General features: G+C 43.2%; 1 protein-coding gene across 1 annotated transcript; it reads left to right on the top strand.

The window, feature by feature from the left end:
- The first annotated feature begins 13,260 nt into the window (after positions 1-13,260).
- LOC102471225 (non-histone chromosomal protein HMG-14) lies at positions 13,261-13,619 on the top strand. The gene has a single exon (XM_006146716.2). It carries the CDS (start codon positions 13,317-13,319, stop codon positions 13,617-13,619), a length of 303 nt encoding a protein of 100 aa, XP_006146778.1. The 5' UTR covers positions 13,261-13,316.
- The last annotated feature ends 238 nt before the right edge of the window (positions 13,620-13,857 follow it).

Here is a 13,857-nt window from a genome sequence, read left to right as displayed (position 1 = left end):
GTGTGTCCAACCAAGAAAGCTCACTGAACTGTTGGTGTCTGGAGTTTTACTTGGGAACTATCTATATTGCCCAAATGGCTGCTCTCCAGTCTGTACCCGCTTCTGGAGGTTGGGCTAATACTAGTAGTCTTCATTTCCCCCATAGGCTGGAAATGATACACATACCCAACTCCCCTCTTCATAGACCATATTGTTAAAATGGCCAGTAGCCGAAGCCTCAGGCAAACAACAATCCAGTGTCTGGTAGGTCTAGACATCACTTCCACAGCAAAGTCAATACATTTCTCTCTCTGTTTTTAAAATTGTAATGTTTATTTAAATTTGTCATAGAGTGTGTGTGCTCACCAAAGAGAGACAGAGAGAGGGAGAGAAGGAAAGTGAGAAACCACAACCCAGGGGAATGGTTATGCTGTGATCTTTTCTTCTCCTTTTCTCCGTTATGGATTTTCAGGGTGCTCACATATGTGCCTGTTTTTCAAACTGCCAGGTTGAAGACTTGAACCACTCAGCTGACCATGAAGTATTCACTTGACTTAGTCATCATGCCACCAACTGGTTCACAAGGCATCTATTTAGCTAAAGCTAATTCTTTACTACCTATCTGTTAAAATTAAATTTTTTAAATAATAGTTCACTAGCTGAAATATTTATTAGGTTTTCAGAAAAGTCATGATGCATTTTTGCATAGAAAAACAGAAAAATACGTCACAACTTTTCTGATGACCCAATATATAAAGAGAAACTTTTAAAATTTTGCTTAAAAGTTTAAAGTTTCTAGGACTGGGACCAGCAGATAGAATAATGGTTATGTCACTGGACTTCCACGTAGTTGACCTTGGTTTGAGTCCTGATCCCAGAAGCTTAAAACTCACGCCAGGTGTGTATGTGTGTTTGGGGGGGGGGGAGTGTCCAAAATCCTAAGAGGAGAATAGAAGAGAAGGGATTGCAATGTGGCCATTCCCCCTGGGGGGATGATTTCTTGCTTTCTGTCTGTCTCTGTCTCTCTGGAGAGTGCATGTGCCCTTTAGCAAAAATCTTTCTCTCAATAAAAGTTTCTGGGACCAGCAGATGGTGTAATGGTTACACAGCTGGACTCCCATGTAGTAGATCATGGTTCAAGCCCCAGACCCAGTGGCTTTAAACTCATGCAGGGCACATGTGCATGAATGCCCAAGATCCCAAAAGGAGACTGGAAAAGGGATTGTGGCATGGCCATCCCCCTTGTGCGGTGATTTCTTGCTTTCTGTCTCTCTGGTAAGTGCAAATGTCCTATAGCAAAAATCTCTCTTAAAAAAGAAACAAACAAACAAAAAGAAGCAAAGCATGTAAGAAACAAGAAATGAAAAATTATTTGTTGATGATAACATGTATGGTAATATCCTTTTTTTAAAAAAGAATTATTTAATTTTTAATTTATTCATTCACATGTTTTAATTTGACCAGAGAGAACATAGAGAGAGAGAGAGAGAGGGAGAGAGGGAAAGCGAGAAAGCAAGCTACCATGTTTGGGACTCCAACTGTGATTGGCCATGTCGGAGCGTCCAGCACCTTAACCACCATGCTACCCACTGGTCCCCAGTGGTAATATCCTTGATTGAATCAATATACAGTGTATTCTAGATGGAAAAACTCATTTTTGTGAGAAATGGCAGACACACATACACATACACTGTAATGATGTACAGTGAATGAATGTAAAATAAATAAATTTAAAATTAAAGAAAGAAATAAGATTGTTCCTCAAAGAAAGAAAATAGATAAATAAATGTTTAAAGTTTCTTTTAAAAAAATTTTTTTGGAGAGGTTTTTGCTATAGGGCGCGTGCACTCACCAGAAAGACAGAGATAGAGAGACAGAAAGCAAAAAATCACCCCTCAGGGGGGCTGGCCACGCCGCAATCCCTTCTCTTCCATTCTCTCGGGGTGTTGGGCACGCATGCACAAGTGCCTAGCATGAGTTTAAGCCACCGGGTCCGGGACTCAAACCACGGTCAACTATGTGGGAGTCCAGCGACATAACTGTTAATGCCAACTGCTGATCCCCTTTTAAATTCCTATTCATTCATTTATTTGTATTGCCAGAGAGCATGTGCTCTTCCCAGATAGAGAGAAAGAGACGAAGAACTCCCAACAGGATGCAGTCACCCCACAATCTTTTTTCTTCCATTTCTCCACCTCATCATGATTTTGCACACGCATGTGCATAAGTCCAGCATGTTTTTCTAGCTGCTCGGGACAGGATTCAAACCTTGGATGGCCTTGTGGGATCTGATTTCCTATACTAAATTTTGCACCATGGATCCAATCCTAAAGTTTATTTCTTCCATGAGTGAGAGAAACAGAAAGGGGGCAAGAGAGACAGTATCCCCACCATGATCCCATACCCCAGTTTTAAGCAGACATAGGTCATAGGCACACTGGAGCCCAGGGAACTCAGGGAAGTCCCTGAAAGTGAGCCTTAACATTCCCGTGAGGTTCAGCTGTGCAGAGCTATGTGCTTCACCACTCTGCCACCGTCTGGCCCAAAGGAACTTCTTAGAAATGTGGTTATTTGGTCCGCAGTCATGGCTAGTCAGTGGCAGGAGATCCAGCAGTTGCTGCAGGTTGAGAAGTGGGCGGCGAAGAAGGTGTCTGAGCTCCCAAGCGGACCAAAGCAGCGCAGGCTGAAATTGAACAGGGCGGCCTGCAGAGGGAGAAAGAGTTCAAGGCCAAGGAAGCCCGGCTCTGGGATCCCACGGTAGTTGCAGCACTGACCCAGGAGAAGGAGACCCAGGAGAAGATGACCATCCTCCAGAACTACTTCCTACAGAACACTGAGAAGTCTTGGATAACCTCTTGGCCTTTGTCTGCGACATCCGGCCAGAAACCCATGAAAACTACCGCATAAAGGGAGAGGAGAAGAACCAAGTGCCTGTCCCATGGATTGGCGTCTTAGATGCCCTTGTGGAATATGAAGCGTTACAGAGCAGTTATATCCTTGGGAAAGGCATTCAATTATTTCTGTATATTACATAGCCAGTCCCTTCACTTTTTGCAGGGTAGCAAATCTAGCTTCTTAGTTCAGACTTAGAACTTATCCAAAGAATTCATCTTTTTACCTCATATTTCTTTTTTTTTTTTTTTTTTTGGAGAGATTTTCACTGTAGGGCGCGTGCGCTTGCCAGACAGACAGAGAGAGACATAGAGACAGAAAGCGAGAAATCACCCCCCAGGGGAGATGGTCACGCCGCAATCCCTTCTCCTCCATTCTCCTCTCGGGATCTTGGGCATGCTCGCACACGCGCCCGGCGTGAGTTTTAAGCCACCGGGTCCGGGACACGAACCACGGTCGACTATGTGGGAGTCCAGCGACATAGCCATTACGCTAACTGCTGGTTCCCCCCTTTACCTCATATTTCTGAGAAATTTAATGGGTGTATGTTGTTTCCTATGCCTTTAGCTTGAGCAACATATATCTCAATGTTAACTTTTTCTTTCTTAGATCTAGTCAAAAAGGAAATTCTTTGAAGAAAGAAAAGGATTAAATAATCCCCTCCCCCCAATGCTTTCTTGAAGGTCAGGGGCTTTATCTATGAAAAAGCAGTAAATAGCTACTTGTAACCTGTGAGAAGCAGCAGCCAGCCTTAAAATAGTCCTTTCTAGCTGACGGGTAGAACAGTGACTACTAGTGTAATCATTTGGGCTGCTTTTAGTTTCTTTTAATCAAAATACTAGATGATAGAATTCACAAACTTGATACATGTTATCACTCGGTGTACTGATAATCATTTAAAAGTAAAAAATTCTATCATGAATTAAAAAAAAAAAGCAATGTGGTTATTTGGAGATACGTTTGCTATAGAAGAATACATCTTGAGTGTTTCTCTTCATTCACCAGTGAGTTATTTTACCAGTATTTCTGAAAGTGATTACTTTATTGTGATTAGGGCAACTCAGGGATCAAAACATATGTGGTAGCTTTTATTCTACTCTAGTTGCCATTCTGTTTCTGGCCAGAAGGATGGTCCTAAGTATTGTTTATCCACAGCCATTTCAATTTAGATTTGAAATAGCAGGAAGGAGGCTGCAGAGAATAGCCTAGTAGCTTATAAAGCTGCTAGTGATACTGCAATGACAGGACTTCCGCCCACGGATCCTATTCGCTTAGGTCTTGCTCTCAACTTTTCTGTATTCTACTATGAACTTCTTATTTATTTATTTATTTATTTCGTTTTTTTGGAGAGGTTTTTGTTATAGGGCATGTGCTCTCACCAGAAAGACAGAGAGAGACAGAGAAACAGAAAGTGAGAAATCACCCCCCAGGGGGTGTGGCCACGCTGCAATCCCCTCTCCATTCTCCTTTTGATACACCCTGAGTCATCTTTCACATCCCTTTGGTTTCTTTAGGATGAGAGGTTTCATGATCACCTACATATGTCCTGCCCCACACCTGAACCAGTCATTTCCCCAAAGAGCGTTTTTGTTTTATAATTATTTATTTATTTAATTCCATTTGTTATAATTCTTTTATTTGACCAAAGAGAGACAGAGAGAGAAAGGGAAAACAAGAAAGTAAGCCTTCAGATCCAGGACATGAACCGCAGTTGGCCATGTGGGAATTCAATGCTTTTAACTGCCATGCCACCTGCCAGCCCCTGTTTTTGTTTTGTAAGGAGTAGTAGTTAGGGACCATAATCCAGGCACTAATAGTGTTTATTGCTACTAAGTTGGTCATTGTCCACAGGCTATTCAGTGGACAGAGTGGGACATGTTTTATCCTGTGCTTACACACGACTATCAGAGAATAACAATGCACACAATACCACCTACAATACTATTACTAAAAACCATGTTAAACTAGTCTACAGCTCTTTTACCTTAAGGAACTTTCAGTGTGGCATGCACAGTAGATGAATGCGTGTACACCACATGGTGATCCCACTATATGGCTATGCTGCCAATGGGTACACAGTCTCAACTTGCTTCATTTTACTCTTATCTGTACAGATTGCTTTCTCAACTTAGTTTTGTAAGTCCATAAAATACTAGCATGCAGTATCCAAAAAATAAATCAGTTAAGGTACACTGAAGTTTTTATCATTCTCAAGAGAAGAGCATGTATGTAATTTAGCTAGATTTTTTTAAAAAAAAGAATTATTTATTTAACTTCATTGTTATTTATTTATTTAAATTTGACCAGAGAGGGGCAGAGTGAGAGAGAGAGAGAAAGTAAGAAAGCAAGCTGCCAGGTCTGGAACTTGAACCACGGTCAATTATGTGGGAATCCAGTGCCCTAAACCACCACGCTACCTACTGGCCTCTTAACTAGATTTTTAAAAACTTTTTATTTTTTAAGGTTTTTGCAATAGGGAGCGTGTGAGAGGGAAAGTGACATATCACCCCCCTCAGGGGGATGGCCACACCACAGATCCATCTCCATTCTCCTCCTGGGAGTTTGGGCATCTATGCACACATGCCCAGCATGATTTTCAAGCCACAGGTCCAGGACTCAAACCATGTCCAGCCACATGAGAGTCCAGCACCTCAACCACTACGCCACCTGCTGGCCACTCGATTTATTTGTCTGTCTGTCTATTTGTTTATTTTGCTATAAGGCATGGGTGCTTGCTGAAAAGAGACAGAAAAAGAGAGGGGAAGTGAGAAATCATCCCCCTAGAAGGGATGGACATGCCACAATCCCTTTTCCTCCAGTCCCCTCTCTGGATTTTGGACATGCACGCACACACGCCCCGTGTCATTTTCAAGCTGCTGGGTCCAGGACTCGAACCATAGTTGGCTATGTGGGAACATAGCACCTTAACCACCATGCCACCTGCTGACCTCCTTAACTAGATATTTTTTGAAATAATTAATTTTAAAATTTTATTTATAATTATCATTATTTTTTTGAAATTTGCTATAGGGTATGTGCACTTACCAGAGAGAGAAAGTGAGAAAGCAAGCCACCAGGTCTGGTACTCAAACTAGGGATGGTCATGTGGGAGTCCAGTGCCCCAAGCACCACACCACAAACTGGCCACAATTAGATATTTTTAAAAGTTTATTTATTTGTTTCTTCCATGAGCATGAGAGACAGAGAGACAGACAGACACCCCAATAGTGTCTTTTTCTTTTTCTTGGAGAGGTTTTTGCTATAGGGCACGTGCACTCGCCAGAAAGACAGGGAGAGATAGAGAGACAGAAAGCGAGAAATCACCCTCCCGGGGGATGGCCACGCCACAATCCCTTCTCCTCCATTCTCCTCTCGGAATCTTTTTTTTTTTGTGTGAGAGGTTTTCGCTATAGGGCACATGCGCTCACCAGACAGACAGAGAGACATAGAGACAGAAAGCGAGAAATCACCCCCTAGGGAGGATGGTCACGCCACAATCCCTTCTCCTCCATTCTCCTCTCGGGATCTTGGGCACGCACGCACACGTGCCCGGCGTGAGTTTTAAGCCACCGGGTCTGGGACGCGAACCACGGTCGACTACGTGGGAGTCTAGCGACATAGCCATTACGCTCACTGCTGGTTCCCTCCTCTCGGAATCTTGGGCACACATGTACACATGCCGGTCATGAGTTTAAACCACCGGATCTGGGACTCAAACTGCGGATGACTACATGGGAGTCCAGCAGCATAGCCATTACACCACTGCTGGTCTCCCCAGTAGTGTCTTCATACTGTGATCTGCCCCCAACCTCAGCTGGCCAGGAAAATAGGCATGCATGCCTGACCTGTATGTATAGGGAGACCTTGGAACACAAACCTGGGACTTTCCAGATGGCCTTGGCATCATGAAGCATTGTGTTACTGCTGTGCCACCATAGCCTTAACTAGATTTTATCTTAGGATTTTTGCCATGTGGCACGTGCACTCACTGGAGAGAGACAGAGAGACGGAAAGTGAGAAATCACCCCTCCCAAGTGGGATGACCACTCTGTTATCCCTTCTCCTCTAATCTCCTTGGGGAATTTTGGGCACACATACATGCGTGGCATGATTTTCTAGTCACCAGATCTGAGACTCAAACTGCAACAAGCCATGTGGGAACCCCGTTGCCTTAACCATCATGCCACCTGTAGGCCCATAACTGTGTGTGGGCACCTAAACCACCAAGCTGCCTCAAACCTATAACTAGAATTAAAAAAAAAAAAAAAAAAAAAAAAAAAAAAAAAGATTCATTTTATTTGGGGACTGGGGCCAGCAGATGGCATAACAGTTACCTTGCTGGACTCCCACGTGGCTGACCATGGTTTGAGTCCCAGACCCAGTGGCTTGAAAATCATGCAGGGTGCATGTGCATGCATGCCCAGGATCCCGGGGAGGGGGTCACAACTATCACAGAATAACAATGCACACAATACCCTCCACAATACTATTACTATAATTTTTCTGGGCAAGAGGTTTTTGCTATAGAGTACGTGCACTTGCCAGAAAGTCAGAGAGAGACAGAGAGACAGAAAGCGAGAAATCACCCCCCAGGGGAGATGGCCACGCCACAATCCCTTCTCCTCCATTCTCCTCTCTGGAGTTTGGGCACACATGCACACATGCCCAGTGTGAGTTTTAAGCTACTGGGTCCAGAACTCAAATCATAGTCGACTATATGGGAGTCCAGTGACATAGCCATTGCACCATCTGCTGGTCCCAGACAGTGATAGTTTTGAAGCCCAGGCCAATGATTTTACAAACAGAGCTGATTTGCACCAGGTTTCTGGTTGTTCTGTTGCCCTCACCAATTTGAGAGCCACCGCTACTGAGGTTTATTCTTGTCTGAGCCACCCTTTCCACGCAGTCCCACAGAGCCCAGAGTCCTGTGACTATTAGGCGGGCAGAAAGGCATGCTGGAGTGCCTGCCATGGGAGGAGCAGTGAAATGCTATGCTCTGTAAGGCTGGCACACATGGGAAGCTTCCATTTGCATCTGGAGACCTCCCTGAATATGCCCAGCATGCATGTGTCATGATCCAGAGCTGGCTGAAGCTGAGCGTGGATGATGGCATTAAGACCCTATCGGGGGTGCTATCTCTCTGTCTCTGTCTCTATCTCTCTGGCTCACTCACTCGTGGAAGTAATAGACAAATAAACTTAAGTGGAAAATAAAAGAAAGGCATGACTAGACCCATGTCTTATTCATTTGGGTCCCCCATCCCTGGCCCAGTGCCGGGTACTCAGTAGGGCTTAGTAAAAACTGGACTTGATTCTTGTGTAGACCACGGTTTCTTCATAACTGTGACTTGGGCACATGAGTGCCTTGGGCAATGACTTAAGCTCTACAAAACTAGTTGCCTCATATGTAAATATCCATGTAGGATAGATAGCCTAGTTGGTCTTTAAGGGATCGTGCAGCTTTGATTGTTGTAGACTCTGACAAGACCTCTTTCCTCCCACTCCAGATGCTCAAGTCTTCTAAAGCAGCCACTCATTCATCAAATACTCATGGATCATCTCTGAAGTGTAACTGTTGAGTTGATTCTGACCAGTGGCATGTGGCAAAAGGGATGAGATGTTATTTCCTCATTTAGGTTGCATTATGTAAGGCCGTCTCTTAGCAGACTAGAGAGACCCTCCTTGCTGTCTGGATGAAGTAAGGCACTATTTTTTTTTTTTTTGAGAGATTTTCACTGTAGGGCGCGTGGGCTAACCAGACAGACAGAGAGACATAGAGACAGAAAGCGAGAAATCACCCCCCAGGGGGGATGGTCACGCTGCAATCCCTTCTCCTCCATTCTCCTCTCGGGATCTTGGGCATGCACGCACATGCACCTGGCGTGAATTCTAAGCCACCGGGTCCGGGACACGAACCGCGGTCGACTATGTGGAAGTCCAGTGACATAGCCATTACGCTAACCACTGGTTCCCAAGTAAGGCACTATTTTGAGGAAGTCCAGGAGGCAAGTAACTGTGAGCCAGCTCCAGGATTTATAATGACTTCCAGCTGACAGCAAGAAGCTGGGACCTTTAGTCGTACAGACACAAGAAAATAAAATTTGTCTACATCTTAGTGAAATTGGAAGTGGATTTTTTCCCAGTTCGGTCTCCAGAAGAGAATGCAGCCCAGCTATCACTCTGACTGCTGCCTGTGAGACCCTGAAGCAGAGGATCCGGCCAGGGTTTGACTCTCTACCCGAGACATACCATGAAATAATAATTGTATTAAAAACAAAACAAAACAAAAACAGGGGCCAGTTCCATGGCCTGGTAGTTTAAGGCAGCATGATCCCATAAGGCTGACTGCACAGTCCTAATATCAGGGGCTTGATGAAATGCCAGGCACTTGGGCATGCATGCCCGAAATCCCAAAAGGAGGAAGAGATGGAGAAGAAGGATTGCAGCATGTCCCCTCACCATGGGAGTTGCATTCTCCCCACTCTGTCTCTTTCTGGTGAGTCCATGTTCTCTCTAATGCATATGTACAAGCGTGTGCGTGCACACACACACACACACACACTCACACACACACACCAGAGGGCCAGATGATGACATAGCAGTGATATGCTGGACCGATATGGGAAGGTCCTGGGTTTGTGTCTCAAGGCCTCCCTGTGTGTGTCAGGTATGCACACATGCCTGTTATCCTGGCTGGCTGAATCTGGGAATGGATTATGATATGAGGTCCCTGTTTGGGCTGCCTGAATCTGTCTCTTTCTTTTTGTCTCTTTCTCTCTCTAGTAGAAGAAATAAATAGATGAGCTTAAAAAAATAACAAGACAGAAACAGGCCCAGTCATGGTAGCCTGCACTGGATCCCGCTGCTTCTCTGGTTGAGGTCACATTGGAGGCCCAGGTTTCATTCCTAGCTCATCCTGAAGAGGTAGGTGTGGTGACACATACCAGTAGTCACAGCTACTGAGAAGCTGAGGCAAGAGGATTGACATAGTATGACCCTGTCTAAGAAAATGCTATACTGGTGCTAGACAGCAGTACAGTGGTAAAATGCAATGTTCTGTGAAAAATCCCACATGGAGAGGTTCCCAGTTCAAGTTTGGAGACCTCCTTGAGGATGCAGGAAACTTGCTTGCCCATTACATGGTATTGACTAAAGGCTGGATGTGGATCGCGGTGTCAAGACCCTGCTCCTGCTGGGGATGCTATTTCTCTCTCTCTCTCTCTCTCAGTCTGTCTTGTTTATGAAAGAAACAAAGAAATTTCAGAAAAAATTCTGCACATGTTCATGAGTAAGCAGTGCGTGCACACACACACGCACGCACACACACACATCCTAACAACATAAATTTATTCTCTCATGACTCTGGAGGCCAAATTTCCAAAATCAGCTTCACTGTGTTGAAATCAAGGTGTCAACTGGGCTGTGCTACCCCCAGGGAACTCTAGTGGAGAATCTATACCTCACTTCTTCCAGCTGCTGGTGGCTGCCATATTGTTCCGGTCTTGACCTTCATGGTCAAATTGCCCTCCCTTCTTCTATATCAAATCTCTCTCAGTATCCCTTTCATAAGGACACACATGATTGTATTTAGGGCACACTCTGGTTATCCCACACTCTCTCTAACTCAAGATCTTTAATTTATTCACAGTCATATTTGCAAGTCTTTGTCGTGTAAGAAACATTTACAGATTCCAACGGTTAGGACCTAGTATCTCTAGGATCTACTACTCAGCCTAATGAAAGAAAGCCATCCAAAGTTGACATTAGGGCCAGACAGTGGTTCAGTGGTGACACAACTAGACCCCAGTGAAAGGTTCTGGGCTCATGTTCTGGGATGTATCTGAACACAACATGCATGCATAAGCTTGTGATCTGGGCTGGCTGAATGGGAAAGAATCATGAGGAGGGACCCTGTTGTGGGTGCCTATCTCCCTGTCTCTGTTTGTCATGGTTTAAATAAATAAATAATCTGAAGAAAAAAAATTAGAGTGGGCTCTAGTGTCCTTTTTTTCTTTAAACGTCTTCTGATTTTTAAAAAAGAATTATTTTATTTATTTATTTATTTATTTATTAGAGGTTTTTGCTATAGGGCTATATAGACAGTGAGAGACAGAGACAGAAAGTGAGAAATCACCCCCCCCAGGGGGGATGACCACGCCGCAATCCCTTCTCCTCCATTCTCCTCTTGGGATCTTGGGCACTCACGCACATGCGCCCGGCATGAGTTTTAAGCCACTGGGTCCGGGACACGAAACGCTGTCGACTATGCAGGAGTCCAGCGACATAGCCATTATGCTAATTGCTGGTCCCTCATTCATTTATTTTTAATTTGACCAGAGAGAGAAAAAGTGAGAAAGCAAGCCTCCGGGTCCAGGACTCAAACCATGATTGGCGATGTGGAAGTCCAGACGCCTTAACCACCACGCCACCTGCAGGCTCCTGGAAGCCATTTTAATGCTGAAGTATGTTCTGGCCTGTTTGTGTGGTGTAGGTATGCTGTACGGTTTTCATTTTTTACATGTAAAAAATATATTTTTCTCTTTTTTTAGTAGTATTTTTCTAGTAGTTTTTTGCTTTTTGCTTTTATTTTTTAACCTTACTTTCCCACTCTAAATTTCACTCTCCACACACCGAGTGTCTAGATAGGCCTAGGTACATAGTAGCCAAGCATCCGAATACTTAAGAGTCATTGAAATCCTCAATGCTTATTGAACCTCCTGCTTTAAGGATGAAATTTCTTTCTATAAATCTGAACTCCTAATCTCTTTCTGTGGATACCACATTGTGAAGCACAGTGGAGGAGAGATTTTGTCACAGAATGACCAGAAACAACCACAGAGGCACAAGAAACATGAGAAACCAAGAAAATATCTCTCCTCCAAGGGAAAAGAACAATCCCTCATCATCCACAGACAGAACAGTAGAGCTCATGGAAATGTCTGATAGAGAATTCAGAATATTCATAGTGATAAAACTAAATGAGATGCAAGAGCTGAGAGATAATGAACTCCAGAAGATGCAGGAGAAAAAGAGACCAGAAGTTCCAGGAGGTGTTGAAGGTCTTCCATGACCTGAAAGGAAATACACACCATAAAAAAGAATCAAATGGAGCTATTGGAGATGAAGGCTGCCCTTCAGGAAATCAAAACCTCCCTCGAAAGTATTAAAAGCAGATTAGTCCATGCAGAAAATCGAATCTTGGATGTCGAAGTCAAAACGCCTGATCTAGAAAAAACAACCAAAAAAAAAAAAAACTGAGAAAATAATCCCTCAAAATGAGAATACTATATGAGAAATACTAGACAGCATTAAACACCCAAACATCCAGATAATCGGTATGCCAGAAGGTGAGGAAACTAATAAGGGCATTGATAATCTATTCCATGAAATCCTGGAAGAAAACTTTCCAAATCTAGAGAGGCATTCAAAGATCCAGACCCAAAAAATACAAAGGACCCATAATGGAATCAACCCAAGAAGACCTTCTTCAAGGAACATCATAGCCAGACTGGCCAAGTCTACAAACAAAGACAAGACACTAAAATCGGCAAGAGAGAAACGTCAGGTTATTTATAAAGGTTATCCTATCAGGCTAACCTCAGATCTCTCAACAGAAACAATGCGAGCTAGGAAAGAATGGGAAAATATATTCAAAGTGTTAAGTGAAAAACATTTTCAACCAAGAATACTAAACCTGGCAAGATTATCTTTCATGTGCAAAGAAAGGATAAAAACATTCTCAGATAAACAAGACCTGAAACAATTTGCCAATAGCAGACACACACCTCAAGAAGTTCTGAAAGGAGGGCTCTAACAGGAAAACTAAAGACATATACAGAAATAAGAGAACAAAAGGCAACCAGGAAAATGACCAATTTAATGCTAGGGACAAGAAATATCAATAATAACATTGAATGTTAACTTCCAGGATTAAACAGAAAGATTGGACCACAGTAACTGCGAATTCAACAGAAGAGAGTTTGAACATAAGACCCAACTGGCAAAATAGAATTATATGACTTTTGAGTAAAACATTACAGATTTTTTTTTTATTATGCTATGTTTTTCCAATTTAAGCATTTTGCTTTATTTTGAGTTGTTGATAGGTTCAGAGATTTGTTAAAATATTTTTCTTGTTTATTTCTTTAAATGAAAACATAAACTTTTCTTCCTTCCTGACCCCTCTGGAATTGGAAAATTTTGTGGATTATTCTTATTTTGTGGCAGAAGGGTTATTTGCATAAGTTCAATAATGCTTGTTGCATTGAATCAGAAATTGGAAATACTCATTACTGGACAGGTTTTTGACTGGAATGTTATACCTGAAGATTAATCAGAAAACTATGGAACTGAGGAGCGGTAGGGTTTATCTGCTCAACTCCGCAAAGGTTCTAGGCGCGTCGCAGCCTCATCAGGCACCCAGCATGCACCCTGTCCGCAGCCAAGATGCCCAAGAGGAAGGTCAGCTCAGCTGAGGGGGCGGCCAAGGAGATCTCCAAGAGGAGATCGGCGAGGTTGTCGGCTAAACCTCCTGCAAAAGTGGAGACGAAGCCAAAAAAGGCAGCAGGGAAGGATAAATCTTCAGACAAAAGAATTCAAACAAAAGGGAAAAGGGGCACAAAGGGGAAACAGGCTGAAGTGGCCAACCGAGACACTAAAGAAGATTTACCTGCAGAAAATGGAGAAACTAAAAATGAGGAGAGTCCACCCTCTGATGAAGCAGGCGAGAAAGAAGTCAAGTCTGAGTAATATCATATACCATGTCGTATCAATAGTCCCTGTCTCCCTTCTTGTACAATCCAGAGGAATATTCTTATCAACTATTTTGTAAATGCAAGTTTTTTAGTAGCTCTAGAAACATTTTTAAGAAGGAGAGAATCTCACCTCATCCCATTTTTTTAAGTGTAAATGCTTTTTTTTAAGAGGTGAAATCATTTACTGGTTGTTTATTTTTCAGTACAACCAGAAAATAGTGGGATATTGACTT

Source organism: Tupaia chinensis, unplaced genomic scaffold (assembly GCF_000334495.1).
Source record: "Tupaia chinensis unplaced genomic scaffold, TupChi_1.0 Scaffold000186_1, whole genome shotgun sequence".
NCBI classification, from domain to species: domain Eukaryota; kingdom Metazoa; phylum Chordata; class Mammalia; order Scandentia; family Tupaiidae; genus Tupaia; species Tupaia belangeri.
The sequence above is the reverse complement of the archived record's forward strand: the minus strand, read 5'-3'. Positions and strand labels throughout refer to the sequence as shown.

Coding starts and splice junctions, on each gene's coding strand:
- LOC102471225 (XM_006146716.2), top strand. CDS start 13,317: ATGCCCAAGAGGAAGGTCAGCTCAGCTGAGGGGGCGGCCAAGGAGATC.